Source organism: Corvus hawaiiensis, chromosome 5, assembly GCF_020740725.1.
Source record: "Corvus hawaiiensis isolate bCorHaw1 chromosome 5, bCorHaw1.pri.cur, whole genome shotgun sequence".
Lineage (NCBI taxonomy): Eukaryota > Metazoa > Chordata > Aves > Passeriformes > Corvidae > Corvus > Corvus hawaiiensis.
Window position 1 is genome coordinate 49,261,664 of NC_063217.1, and position 15,608 is coordinate 49,277,271.

At 37.3% G+C, this 15,608-nt stretch overlaps 1 protein-coding gene across 1 annotated transcript in view; it reads right to left on the minus strand.

Moving 5' to 3' along the window:
- DCHS2 (dachsous cadherin-related 2) overlaps window positions 1-15,608 on the minus strand; it is a 62,129-nt gene that overhangs the window by 9,987 nt on the left and 36,534 nt on the right. The window contains exons 10-15 of the mRNA XM_048305108.1: window positions 13,897-14,031; window positions 13,443-13,652; window positions 11,350-12,207; window positions 6,520-6,627; window positions 3,519-3,730; window positions 1,893-2,044 (exon numbers count right to left, since the gene is read on the minus strand). Of these exons, the coding sequence (XP_048161065.1) occupies window positions 1,893-2,044; window positions 3,519-3,730; window positions 6,520-6,627; window positions 11,350-12,207; window positions 13,443-13,652; window positions 13,897-14,031 (1,675 nt within the window). The remainder of the gene's footprint in view (window positions 1-1,892; window positions 2,045-3,518; window positions 3,731-6,519; window positions 6,628-11,349; window positions 12,208-13,442; window positions 13,653-13,896; window positions 14,032-15,608) is intronic.

Below are 15,608 nucleotides of genomic sequence, written 5' to 3' on the forward strand. Positions count from 1 at the left end.
AAAGCTGAGCATCTCAATTAAATGTTTTAAGTACTAACAACTGTTTTCATGTTGCACCATGTTTTTTGGCCTCCCTGAAGGTCTTCTAAACACTTTATTTTTCCCTCTTTCTTCTAAGTAACAGTTAAAAAGTGTCAAATCGATGTCACTTCCTAAATGTTCACATGACAGAACGGAATACCAAGGCTGTAACTCAAGCTGTGCCCTGCAGCATTTCCATTCCTTAACCACACCAGCTCTGCTCTGGGTATCCTTGTGGTTTCTGATCCGACAGAATACATAACTTGAATTGCAGGCTAGTATTCAATCAGTGACCATGCATAATTCCATATAGAAAGTGTATTTTTTCTAGAATGAATATTGGTAAGGTATACATATGGAAATATTTTACTAAAAATAATCACTTTCTAAGGTTTCAGGAAAAAAAACCTCTCATGAAAACATCTTAGCCAATGCATTAAAATTAAGGTTCTGTCAACACTTCCATTATAAGTCCTGTTATAAGAGACTTAGATCTTCTGGGGATGAAAATGTTCAATTTATATATATAAACAACTCCTAGCAAATTGGAAAGAACCAACAGTAACATTTTGACATCAAATAGGAAAATAGTTTTGAAAGCTTCTTTTGCTATTCACTTTTCACGTAACAATGTACAGATTAATAACTTATTTTAGAGAGAAGGAATATGAAGCTACAGATTCCTTGAACAAACTGTCAATCTGAAAGTCTAGAATTTGAACATAAATACTGAAATAAATCAGTTAAAGAGAGATGTGAGAATCATTATGCTCCCGTGTTCAACATTTCACCAACAGTAAACATCCTTCTTTTGAAGGATTTATTCCAGGTGTTCTTTTGAAGTACTAGTTACAAATAAAATGTATTATGCTACTTAAAGTACTGAAAATCAGAACTGATGTTTTCAATTCAGTGAAAAACTGAAGAAAATCCCTCCAAATTAAGTGTCCCCTGTATTAAGGTAAAACAAAGTATTTTGAGGACACTATTATCAAATCAGCCTGATACTAAAAAACCCCACATACTCTGTCAGTCTTTTTGGATGGGGTTTTCTACAAGTTACTCTCATTCATAAGAATTCTTATTGGATGTTTAAAACTTTGAGGTCCCACAGGACCGGAAAACTTGCAAATATTTTAACTGATACCACAACTAAATGAAAAAAAAAAAAGTAATTTCTACTGACACATACACAGAAATATACTTTTTGTGGAGATTTCAGTACTTAAGATGTGTCTGTTACTGAATCTGCATAGTAGTATTTTCTCTTCAAGGCATGATTTATTTGCTTTCTAATTCCAGCTATGGCATGACCCATAAAGAAAAATTGTCATGTCCACTTGACCATATTTATTCAGAGTTTTTGAAAAACAGGAAAATACTAATACTTAGTGCAAGACACATTCTAGATGGAAACAGTTTGGAAAGCATCTTTATCACACTATTGAGTAGAAAATTTGAACTATCTGCCAATTAAAAATGAGAACATGTCCCTATTTCTTGGAATTGATTTGAGTGTTTTCACTGTGCCTTTACAGATTTATAAAGAATGTTTCCAGAGCGGGAATAGCTGCACAGTTATTAATAAACTAAAATCCAGAAACTGTCATTGTTCTTATAGTGAATAATCACACTTCTATCAATAAGTGTTGTCATTGATTAAACAAGACTATATTTCTATCTCTAAATTTGGTAAGTATGCAAGAATCTATAGGACAAATGGGCAGCTTTAGTGCTGTTCTCAGTGCTGTCTGACTTGCACTCAGGTTCTGTGCGTAATGGATATCAACAGGGAACTATGAAATATGTAACATGAATATTCTCAAGCTGAACAAAAAGAATACATTTTTATGAGAACCTTCCATACAAACCTGTAAGACGAAGTGTTTTCATAATCTAGGCCTGTATTAGTTGCTAGAATTCCTCGCGTTGAATCAATTAGAAATGCTCCATTTTCATTACCAGATAAAATTGAGTATTCAGTTTCTCCATTCAGCCCACTGTCAAGGTCAGTTGCAAATACCTGTTTGCAAGCAAAACTGATGCTTAATTAAAACCAGTGGAATGTGATTTCAGAAAGAAAAAGCTTTTACTACAGTCAGGTATTTCTGTTTACTTTCCTTTCGACTGCACACATTTAAGTAAATCATCATCTTTGTCCCCAGCTTGAGTGTCATGCAAGGTCACAAAATCTGCTAACGAACTGCAATGGGCTGCACATGAATGAGTAATTTGAAATTCAGCTACATAAAACATTAGGGCTGAATGTAATCATTTTACTATTAGGTTGCTCTTAGAATGCTCTCCCTGTTGAGCACATAAAAATGCACTTACTCAGTAGTACGGGACTGACCTTTAAAGTATCGCTGCTATACAGACAAAGGACAAAATAATTGAACTATTAAGTTTTCAGAGTTTTCATGGAATAGTTCATTAATTACCTTTTTAAAATACCAACCAGAAAATGTAAAAAGGGCAGAGGCAATCTGTAAAGATTTGGCAACAGAATAAATAACATTTGTCAGCAGTGAACAGGTTTCTCAAAAACTCCTCTGACTCTTTGAAGAGTTGTCTTTGTATTTTTTTGGTTGCTGAACAAGCATTATAATGAGTCCAGGATCCAAAACATAGCAGAGGCAACCAGTCAGATTGAATAAAGGAAACCTAATATAATGTATTCGGTCATAAAATTTTGCTTGACTGCCTTTTGATTTTTCTCCATTCCTGGACATATGTTTCTCTAAATACAATGTCCATCAGTTTCTAATCACTGTGCCCTGGAGGCATTTGTAGCTTTTCATTTATTTATTCTCTAGAGAAGGAATATCTTTAGTACCTAACATGACCCTCACCGTGACCTGACTTGCAATGCAAGAACATGTACTGAGGAAATTATGTGTTCTTCTAGTCCAACTGATGTCTTCTTTTGCTCTAGCATGGCCAGCTGGAAACATTTTGGGAGAATAGATCCATTCAGAGGAAGAAGTGTTTGCACATTTAAATTAAGACAAGCTGTTCTTCAGGCATCAGATTTTAAATTGAACACTTGGGTTTGACTCCACCAGTCTGATGAGTAGAAAGTATTCTTTTTATTGCTACAGTCCTTTCAGCAGAGGCATTAATACAAGACCCAGCCTATATTGTAACCAGAACCACAGACTTGAATGGTATTTTTCAATTGCTTGAAGGTAAAAATGGAATGTTTTTAAAAAAAGAGAATTTAAATTCTAGGCGCACAATTATCAAGAAGATACAGAATTCTCTTTCAACTTAACAGACCTGAATGAATGACCCGATCTGAAATGTGGCCTAGAAAAAAAAAAATCATTTAATATTTTAGATATCCAAGCAAAGTAGTAGCAACACCGAGAACCCCACTGTCAGTTTTTAAGACAGAGAGGTCCAGAACAGACCTAACCAGATTATAGTGATGAACAGATCAGCCAAACTTCTTCTTAACTACAGCGCTGTGCTTGGGAAGATATACTTCCACTTACCTGTATGATGTCTGTTTTAGGACTCTGGCCTTCCCATACCGATGCTTTGTAATAGCTTTGCTCAAATTTAGGTACATTGTCATTCATATCTTGAATCAAAACTGTCACCCCACAGAACGCTGAATTGAAGCTATTTTCAGCCACAACTGTAAGATGTATTTTACACTTAACTTCATAATCAAGGTACTTTGGCTCTTTTACTGTGATTGTACCTGGTTTATTACAAGGAAAAAAAAAAATCTCAAGATGTGACACACTCATTCAGGAAAAAATGTGTACAAATGGAGTTATGAAACTCCTAACATATATGGTCACTTCCATTGAACACATGACAGAATTCCAGCAAGCTCTCCATTGTGTCCTTTTTTTACTTACCATCACCTGAACATGCTAGTTACTGAACAAATCTTGGAAAGGTAAATTTTCAGCAACCACCATGCTGACAATTTCCTAAAACAAAGCCAATTTACTAGCAGAGGGATAGAGACAAAGTGTCTGCATGAGGTGTCCTCCTTGGCACAACAGTGAGACAGCCATGTCAGAAGAGACTCTCGTCCCTCATCTGAGAGGGGCTGTATCTTCCCCTCCATCAAAATCCACATCAGGCAACAGCTGTATCAATTTCTGTATCTGACTGAGAGGTGAAACACTGACTCCTTCTGATGCAGTGAGCCCCCTTCCCCTGAGCTTTTATTCTACCAAAAATAAATAAATAATGAGACTTATTGAGACAACAAGCACAACTGGACATCTCCACATGAAAAGTGAAATGTCCTTGGAAATCCGTAGTCATTGTTTCAATGTTCTAGGAACATACTCATAATCCTCCATTACATCTAAGCATAAGACATACTAATTTGTATATTAATTTTCATTAGAATTCAAATTCAGTTTTGCATGGACTTTTCAGTAATGACGTCATGAATACTGTTACCCCAAACTTGGGATAGCATAAGAACGCATCAACTGTGGCACTCCAAACTAGTGCTTTTTATTTTTTATTTTCTAAGATAAGCAAACATTAACTATTGTCTATGGGCCTGTGTCTTGAACATAAAGATTTCAAAGGTGTTTTATTTTCACCACAACACTTAAAAATTATCACATTCTGTTTACAGAGAAAAGAAAGCAGACAGTGGCTGAAGGAATACACTTCCAGATGACAGAGAGCAAACTGAAAGACTGTAGTGTAGAGTGAAACAAATAATCAAGTTTGAGGTACACCACCAAGCAGTAACAGTCTTCAAATATGTAAATAATGGGGGGGGGGGGGGAGAGAAGGGGGGGGCTGCCTTTGTCTTATGCCTACTCTTACTAGATTAAGAAGTAATAAGTTTAAAACATTTCAGCAAACATTCAGATAAATAGGAATAAAAAACTTTCCAACTGCCAAAACTTTTGCAGACTTTTGAGAGGGTTTGCAGAATCACTGTCCCTGGTGGTTTTTAAGAACAGTACAAATTTCTGTCAGATTTCAGCACAACTGATTCCCCTTCTGCATCAGAGCACAGACTAGTTCATGTCTTTGAGTCACCTCCTACTCTACTTTCCACGATTCTACAGTATAATAAAAAATTAAAGTGGTAGAAAGTCTACAAAGTGTGGTTAATTAACATCACTGCTTGAAAAGACGAGGAGAGCAGATCTTTGGCTGTTCAGAACATGTATTACAGGCAGGACATTGGTACAGCTCAAAATACCCCTGCTGTAGAAGCAATGGGTAGAGAATTAGTGGTATCAAAGTTATGCTAATGTAAGAGCTGCTTTTAAAAGTCCTTAAAGGCTGAACTTCAATTAATGTTTTCTAAGAAAGAAGAAAGGCTGCAGAGGAAAGGAAACAGAAGAAACCACAATGGATCAAATGTCTTGAAAGAAGACTTGTGACATATTCACTGCTATAGAAATTCCAGTCCTGTTTGTGAAGAGAGTGATTATGAGACTCTTCAAAGCATCATGTAACCATTTTTCAGCCTAGCTTGATAAAAAAACTGAAAATACCACTTGATTTTTCTTTTTTTTTTTTTTTTGTTTTGAAAGTGATATTGGGGAAGATTCACTTCCTCAGCAAAAACTTGTCTGGGTCTAAGGTGTTTTTTAAGACTAATCTCTCTTGTTTTATTTCAGTGAAATAAGAAGGACTTGAAAATCAAAAGTATGCAACTTCAAGTGCCCCTCATCTAAAAAAATTATTCTAATTGTCCATCAGCATCAACCATGATAGCTTTACAGTGGTGTGCCTTTTTATGCCTGGAGACATCAGGATAATCAGAGGTTAAAGCCTTCAGAAACTCAGGGAGAAAGCTATTTGTCGAGGGTACAAACTATTTATGCTGTTTCTGAGGAAAACTGCTTACACTGTCTGTATGCCATCCCAGAAACAGAGACTACAGCTATTCAGATGACAAACTTATTGCAGACGTTTAGGAACTGAGAGGTAACCAGAGTAGCTGTGCTCTCTTACGTGCCTTAGAGGAGAACATGGGGAACATGCCACACTCCTGGCACCTGGAATTCCTGACTGAAGAGCAGGTGAAAGCAGACCTGCTGCAGAACAGAAATACAATCACAAAAAAATAACCAGACTTCATTTAAAAACGCGTCGAGCTTTGCCTGAAACAAAGAGCATTAAAATCAACACGAGTCTAATGCTTCTACATTAGAAGTGTTTTGAAGGATTTTGTTTACTGAGTTTTTGGGAAACTTTACAATGAGAAACAAGATGGCATCTCAGCTTGGATCACAAAGCAGTAGTTTATTAACTTCCAATACCTGGTGACCAATAGTAACTCAGGACTGAATGTTTTAAACAGGTATGCTGGTGTCCAATTTCTTTTTACATCAAGTTTACAACACTGCCTAGATTTACTAATGACCTGTTCAGTGTAACAGAATTATTACTAGGGAGCACTCTTAAGATATCTAGCCCCTTGTTCTTGTGATAGGAACTTGCTAATGCTCTAAAGTACACCCAGACACTTGAAAAAAAATTATAAAAATGTACCTGTAATAGGGTGTATGGAGAACATTTCCTGGCCACTGAAGATGCTGTATTTTATGTCTTCTCCTGTAAGTTTGTGTTCATAAGCTTCTACTGTTAGAAGTGATGTACCTATAGAAGCAATAAGACATTTTCATCGTGTCCACCCTAGAAGGTTTTGTTCTAATTTTATAGCACTGGTATTAATAGCAGATGCACAACTATGTTCTAGGTTAGGTGCTTAATCATTAGTTTAGTAGACAATAAAAATAATTTTCCATTATTTTTCTTGTATTACAAATTCATAGGCAAAGCACTGTCTATCCCTCTTTGCTCAGTAAACTACACATCTGATTACAACTTTACCTGCCTAAATAAAATTATGACATTTAACTTTTCCTAATTGCAAACTGACATGAATCAATGGATCTCTCTCTTACCTGAAGTCATATCTAATTTCTTTTTTTTTGGTGCATCATGTTACCCATGAATGAACAGAAACAGTTTCTTTTTTCTCAGTTTATCAGGAGTCAATTTGGGGTTTTGAGCAATACCTTAAATGAAATATCCTTCAGAATTTTAATTAGCCACCTTTTGACAAAGAGAATGAAAAGATGAAACTGTGTGCATAGCTATGTGTCAATTCATATAGAATCCAGATTCCATGAAAAGACCAATAATTTAATATAGAATGCAAGCAATATGAAATAAAAATCCTGTTTGGAATACAATAAGAGGAAAAATATGGAACTCAATAAATTATCCTGCTCAGAATCATCACATTCAACAAAGGTGTAGCAAGTTTAAAAGCCATTATCAAAACATCCAAATAATTGTTCTTTTCAAGTGACTTAGGAAATTATCTAGCATACATGGCAATTGATTTTAATAGTTTTAATTATTTAATTAAATTGTAATTGATTCCATGCAGCTGTGGTGGAATGAGGCAACCTGAGCTCTTACAAACAGCATTAGTGACAACTAGCTGTTTTATTGTATCACAAAGGTCATACTGCTCATACTCAGTGCCCTGGATGTCAGAGGAAAATATTTTAGTATAAAAAATGAGAGGAAACACTGCTATTACCATGATCTGATACCTTTTTTATTTTAGCAGTTACATATTACTTTTTAAAAACCAGAATTTTTCTGTTAAGGGTTTACTATTTGCTCTCAAAATCTGTCAAAAACAAAAGGCGCCAATTTTGACATGCAATTTTCTGTCCTTGTCAATATACTCGTAAGATATTTACAAGAAAAGCTCTGGAATCAACATCCATCTGTCTAATATGTAAAGACAGATACGTGAATGCTGACCTGGGGTTTTTTAGGAACGAAAATAAGGGGCTGTATGTTGAATTTTCTTTGTCAAGCAACTTTGATTTGCTACAGAAAACTGCAAGGGCAACCATCCACAGCATCCTCAGAGGAGAGTTAAAGATAAAAAAAGCAAGGTCTGAAGAATATCCCTATTTATCTTTAACGCTGTCTGCAGTCTTTTTGTTTATTTGCTTGTGTCTTTAAGAAGAAAAACTACCAGAAATAAAGGAAGCAGCAGCAGTTCTACTTGAATCCTTATTTTTTAGAGGCTGATTAATAAACTGTTGTTCTGGGTCCTCATATTCCAATCCTTTAAACTCCACATTTTTTACACAGATAGAATTGTTTACAACTTCTTTTTGGCAGAGATCAAATCTCTTGTGTTCTGATACCTTTCATGGAAAACTATTCCTCCAAACAGTGAATTTTACAGTTCATTTTCAAAAAAATATGACCAAACTCTGAGGTCTGTTGTGACATAACCGGCCCTACACAGATAAAGAGCAACAGAAAATATCCATCTGCTGGAACTCGCCATTTCAATCATTTGTGATTCAGACATTGCCTCAAGCAGAGGTCACATTGTGTAGCTATTAACAGAGGGAAAAATCAGGGAAAGGGAGCTTTCTGCCTGCAAAGCACATTGAGGCTGAGATCAGCACTGACAATAGAGCAAGGCAGCAGGGAGATCAGGTTCCAAGCAGAAAGCAGTCAGATTGCCTTGAAATGCTAGGCAATTGACCTCTGAATTAGTTAAAAATATTGAAAGACATGAAGAGTGATGTAATATGTGTAAATTTAGGGGTGTTTTCAGTTTAATCACAGACTGTCCAATTGCATTTGGAAGTATCTCAAACTGTTTTATGCAGCCTAGATCCCAACATTATGCCTGCAGACTCAAAACCAAAACATGGCAGTGTGAACAGCATTTGCTACCTGGACAAATCAGCTCCAAAACATTTGCTGAATTCTGTGTTAGGACATACATGTTTTATATATGGGTTTTTTTATACAGATGTCCTAACACCAGCACCACACTGAGCTACTGTATCACTGTATCGTTGTTTTTCTTCTCTCTTCAGTACTCATTATAATAGTCTCTTTTCCCCATCCTTTGCCATCTAACCTGTGTTCATCCCTTCCATTATTTCTTCAGACCTCTTAATTGCCACGAAAGGAAAAGCTGAACATGGAGATAATGGTTCAAGAACTGCCTGGACACATTCCTGTGCCATGTGCTCCAGGATGACTCTGCTTGAGCAGGGAGGTGGGACCAGATGACCCATTGTAGTCACTTCCAATCTGACCCATTCTCTGATTCTGTGACTTAAAGACTAAGGGGTTACATATATGATATCTAATAGGAAAAAACCACAGAGGAGTCAAGAAGTTACACTGATGAATCTGTCTCCATGGAACTGCTATGCAAACAACCATTCAGCTGGAAGTTTGGTGAATAATAAAGGTTTCTTACCCTCTGAAGGGCACAGTCACTTGATTATTTATTGACTAGCTTCTACTGCCTGTTGTAATACAGTTTATAATATTTAAAGACACTAAATATTCAATATTAAACAAAAAAGAATAGAAAAATGGGGTTTTCTGAAGGTTATTAAACTTGGAGGTCAAACACTTAAAGAAAATGTGACCACAAGGACCAGTTCCCAAGGCACTTATCCATTTGATGGGTTTAGACTAAATTAAAACTAAGGACCCTTGGCTTTGGTTTTTGTAGTTTATATTATTCACATTTTTTATTCTTTTTAAAATAAACGTAGCATTTTTCTCCTCCATCAGTTGAGGCAGAAATAAAATTATGAAGAAAGGCCACATTTATTAATACCAGTTCTACAAATAATCAGTATGTAATGTAAATCTTCCCTGGGCTGAATACACTGGAACCATTCACATTTGTAGGGGTCCCAGGATCACATTTATCCTGAAAGCTAACTTCTATGAGAGTTTTAATTACAATCATGCTTTTCTTCCCCACTGAAATGTAAAATATTTGATATTTATGTATGCTCATGAAAAAAGGAAAATAGTATAAGCAGAGATAAACAGTATTAGTATTTAGTAAAATCTCTTATATTCTGAAAAGAATTTGATCTTCTTAGCAAATAGAAGTATTATTAAACACAAACTAACATTTTGTGATCAAACCCTCCTGTTTATCCTGAAGCTTTGCTAAATTTCCTTTAATCAAAACAACTTAAATTGAATCTTAATTATATTTCCATAGATTGAATAGGAGAACACAATGGCATTCTGATACCATGGTTCCTCGGGGCATTTCTGTAATTTCTGGCTGGCTTTTATAGCCTGACCCAGGAACATATCTACACTTAAAAAAAATCTTGGATCAGAGAAGTTTACCTATTGCCATAAAGCTCTGATCTTTATTTTCTTTCGTTAAATGTAACAATTTGAAAATTTGGCTTGTAGTCCCAAACAAGCACAGAGGAAGGAATGGCTGAATAACCACAGCAGTAATTACTGCAACAGCCATCTTCACCCTTCATTCTCTCTTCTGTTTGCAATCATCCAAGAATATTGATTGGTTTTCCAAAATTACTAACACATTTCTTATTTAACTGATTCATAATCCAATATACAGGCTGTTACTCAAGATCTATGAATTCACTAGTCTCACAAAACCCTTAGGATATAAAGAATGCTCCTTTTGTTTTACTGAGAGAAATTGGAATTATAAAGAGGATAAACTACTTGTTCAAGGTGAACCTCATGAGCTGTTTGAATTGAGAATATAGTGCAGTTCAGATCTTTAAATAATCTGGCTGACGGTATGGTGAGATTTGTGGACAGAAACATGTGAAAGGCACTCCTTTCTGCCCGTCATTAGGACAAAACCAATCCCTGATGCAGGAGAATATACCACATCTAACTGGCTGGAGGGATAACTACTAATGTTCTTTGAATGATAAAAAGTAGAGCAGTAATTTTCGTCAATATCCAGAACAAATCCAAATAAATCTGTATGTGCCTGGAGCTGGTTTGTCTGTAGGTAGCATTCCACAGTGCAGGCTCTACCTAGAGAGACTCTGTAGAAGCCTGTCTGAGTGGCAATGTACCAACAGCCTCTGAACTTCTCTACCCTATTCTACCCCCCTTTCTCCTTCTTCTGAAGAGTCCGAAACTTCACTAAGGTATTCCTGAAAGCTGCTACAGTTTGTGAAGGGAACTGTGAAAACAAGAAATGCCAATTTGCACCTGGTTCCCAACACTCACCTCATCTGAGCTTGTGTGCACTGCACAGTGAAACAACAAGTCCACCCATCATTAAAGCCATTTGGCTAAATGAATGAACCCACTGATGATCAGACAATGCCTCCTCCATTGCATCTTTTTTCATGCTGGTGCACTGGAAATGGGCAAATGGGTATTGGCTACATCCACATTAACTTTTCCCTGCTGCTGCACAGAACAGAAAGGTTTCCCTATACTGTTCATTACAATTACCATTCCAAAATGAGGCAAGATTGGCAACTCCAAGAAGAGAGATTTCATGCCCACCTGCTGCACTGTTCTCAGGCACACTTGCTTCATACAGGCTGTGGCTGAATGAGATGGCCTCCTCTTGTTCTTCTGTAAAGATAATGACCACAGCTGTGGCTGTTCGAGGTGAGATGCCTTGATCTGAAGCTGTCACTAGCAGCTGGGTACTGAAGTCCTTGGAAGCCAAGGGCTCCCGGAGAATGATGTCACCTGTCTTCACATCAATCTGAAATACAGGTTCTGCCATCATCAAATTAAAAACAATAGCTCCATTGGATCCCAGATCCACATCATCTGCTCTCACAGTGGCTACTGTCTCATTCACAGCAGTTTCAGCAGGCACAAAGGCCTTGATAGGACTCTGCAAAAAAACAGGATCGTTGTCATTGACATCATCAATGTGCACCACAACACTGACAGTGGTGCTCCTTGGAAAATGGGTGCTACAGTCACTTGCTACAGCCCTAAATGTGTACTGGGACTTGGTTTCCCGGTCCAGTGCCTTTGTAGAAACGATGGATCCTGTGACACTGTCGATAGCAAATGCTCCGTAGGTGTCGTCAATGAGGGAGTACATAACTTCACCATTCAGGCCATCGTCTTCGTCAGAAGCAGAGAGGTCCAGGATGGCTGAGCCTTCCTCCAGGTCTTCTGTCACAGAGATTTGGTACTGGGTCTTTGCAAACAACGGGCTGTGGTCATTTTCATCCGAGACTGTTAGATAGATCTGTGCAGTGGAGCTTCTCGAGGGACTGCCTAGGTCATGGCACTCAATTACAAGAGTGAAATTGCTGATGTCTTCTCTGTCTAAGCTACGAGTGACCAGCAATTTGCCTGATGTGTTATTTAGTGTGAAGTATTCTCCAACATTTCCACCTTTCAAACACATAAGAAATGAAATGATCACAAGCAAGTACTCTTAAAAAAAGAAGCCCTTGTGAATGCTCTGTGCTACTTGCAATAACAAGGTCCAATTGCTCATACAGCTGGTGTGCTCATGTGCCTTTCACATATTTTATTTCTCACACAAATTAAAACCTGTATTTCATTTAAATCGGTGGGTGGCAATGAAAGCAAATGCAGAATGTCATATCAATTTACAGACTGGCTATTTGGCCACATGCATATCTTTTTTCCCAAACCAGCCCATCTTATAAAAGCTCATGCAGCTATGCTGCTGCATGAAGTGACCTCTTCCCAACCTTAGTTACAAATTCCAAAAATCCATAAAGCATTGCTGACAATTGTAATTGCTTGCTCCCTGTTCTAAGAACCTCTCTCTTGGAATTCAAGAGTTGTGCAAGGTCTTGATTTGGGGGCAGTGGGAATAAATATGAAGCAGTCAACGGAAAAGCCATCATTTTCAGTAACAGTGAATGGCATACATACTTTATAGCATGTATAAAGACCAAAGGTAATTAAATTATATGTCATAGAAGACAATGACATTAAAACCAAGAAAACAAAGAAATTCATAACTGTTACTTCAAAGAAAAATGTGTTGGCTTTTACCACAGTAGCTCTCTGCCTATGTTTGAGCTATTGCTGAGAGCCACAAACCAAACTAAGCCCAGCAAACTTGTATTTTTCCAAAGACATTACAGGAGGCTTTGAACAGCTGTGGAGTGTACATTGGCATAGTGGACACAGGGAGAGTTTGACAAGACAGAAGCTAAGTATGACATTACTAATTGCTGGGTGAAAGAAGCTCTCATGAAATAAAATTTAATAAATGGCATTAAATAAATACAATTCAATTAATTCTAGCACTTATTTTCGAGGGCATATTTACATTCAGACTTCTACAACTACAACAAAAAGGACAAAATTATGCCTTCATGATTAATGGCTCCTTCCAGCATTTAATATTTTTTTGTTTTTCTCTTCTGTACTATTTCAAATCCAGAAAGCAGAATGAAAGTATGCCTGGGAAGTGCTTATTAGTGCTGACAAAAGGGTGAAAGATCTCTTTTCTTTTCCACATAAAAGAAGCATGTGGACAAGATGGGAGCTCAGGAGGCCTGGTAAAGTCAAGACTAGTCTAAAACTTGGATGCTGCTGTTTATTTACCCCCTGATTTATACCAACAAAAATGATGGAATGTAACTTACCAATTATTTTGTATCTTAGAGCTCCGTTATAGCCAGCATCCATATCTATAGCCCGGATAATGTAAACAACAGAAGGCTCTTGGTTCTCTGGAATGAAGATCTCAGAGGGAGGAAGAAGAAATGTGGGAGAGTGATCATTTTCATCCAGCACTGTGCAGATTACTGTCACTCTGCTTGACAGCGACGGGGTTCCACTGTCCCGAACCAAAACTAAGATCAATAAAAAGAAAGCAAATTTCATTCAATGGCTGTGGGTGCAACAACAGATGTTCCTTAATAATATCAGAGTAGGAGATTTATTCATGCTATGCAAAAAGCATATGCCCTTCTGTACTGGAAAATCTTACCACTTGCATCTAATTCAGAAGGCATGAAAAAAGTAACTCTGATAGTAACACCACACTCATTCTCACTTCCCGCTCTAGAGGCATTCATAGATATTTCACACTGCTACCTTTAATACTGAAAACCTCCTGGGTTTCCCTGTCCAGTGGTGCAGCTGTTATGAGTTCTCCACTGTTCGAGTTCATCTTGAATTTCTCATAACCAGCTCCTGGTAAGATTTCATACTGAAGCACGGAATTCAGTCCTTTAAAACAGAATGGAAGTCTTAGTAAAACACAGCAAGTCTCCTCACATTCAGGTCTGCTTATTTGTCTCTTTCCTCTCCCTCCAAGTTTTTCTGAATTACAATTCCATACAGCTCTTGATCAGACCTACCATTTGTATGTAGTACAGGGATATTAGCCTTCCCATCTTTCTCTAGGAAATAGGCTAAAACCACACAGGTTTTTAGAAGCCTTTCTTTCAAAGTTGCCCACCTTAGCTGAACAGGCAATGAGACTCAACTTTCTCACCTATTATGGTTATAAGATAATTTCTTTCATATTTCTCCTAGTTTCAACATCCTCCCAAGGAAAGTATAATGTCATCTCCATCACAGTTCTATTACTACCTTCAATGAGTTTCATCCTACATTATACCTGCAGGGTTGGCCTATTTTGCCCCTTTATTTTTTTGAAAATTTTCATAAGTTTCATTCAACCATTCGGTGTTTTTCCCACCAAGAAATTAGTCCTTTAATAGGGTAGGGACAGTTGGCACACCTGAAAAATCACGTGACACTTCTAGTCATACAAAAACTTCTTTTCAATGTCAAACACTGCCTGCCTGTTCTCATCTGCTGCAGTCAAGCACAGGACAATCTGCACTGGAGTTGATGGAGAAACACCCATGTGACAGCAGAAACAGAGCCAACAGTTTTTAACATCCTTGACTTCATTTGCCTTTGAATAGCTTTGTTAAGTGGTTGATAGTGCTACTGAAATTTGATTAAGATAATTACTACTGTAAAAGTATTTGCACCTAACTAAGTCAAGGGAGGGACATATTCATACAATACTCAGCAGGAGGAAAAATGAGTTACAGAAATCCTTTCAGCTTTACAGAGGAAGGAAGAAAAACCACATCAGTGAGGACAATCAAGGTGAATATCTTCAAAGTCTCAGGTTACTAACATATATTTATCTGATCTGCCCATATTAGGTACCATTCAACTAAATTTTAAAAGACATTCACAGTTCTGCCTGCATTTATCTACCCTTAATCACCAAAATGCTCCAGATGGAAAAAAAGAGACATGAAGCTGCAGGTCCGATACTAACTATTAGCTCCTCGCCTCCTGCAACTGAACTGCTTCAACCCAGTTCCTTCTCTGGCAGATTCCACAATGGACATTACACACAGCCAGTGCTGAATAACCAAGGATGCCATCCAAGTTAGCTATTCACACAATGCTGAAGTTAAAACTTTTAACTCTTAAAGGACACAGATACATGAGAGCTTAATTACATTTATTTACCAAGCATTGACTGCCTCCTTTCCCATATTCAGCTGCTAGGAGTGTAAAAAAGCATTAGGAAAAAGCTGCACACCCTGCCCAGGAGAGGAGCGTGATGACTACACATTTACACATCACAGCACAGCAGCTAGCTAGCACATTTGCACTCAATCCAGCCTGCTGGTTAATTATTCAGTAGTACTGGTCACATTTTAGGGGCTGAAATTACGAACTGAAATAAAAAATGTCCCCCCTGCCCCAAATCCAGACTCAAGTCCCATCTTCATAGGACTTTACAATAATGTCTAATGAATGGCAGTAAGCAC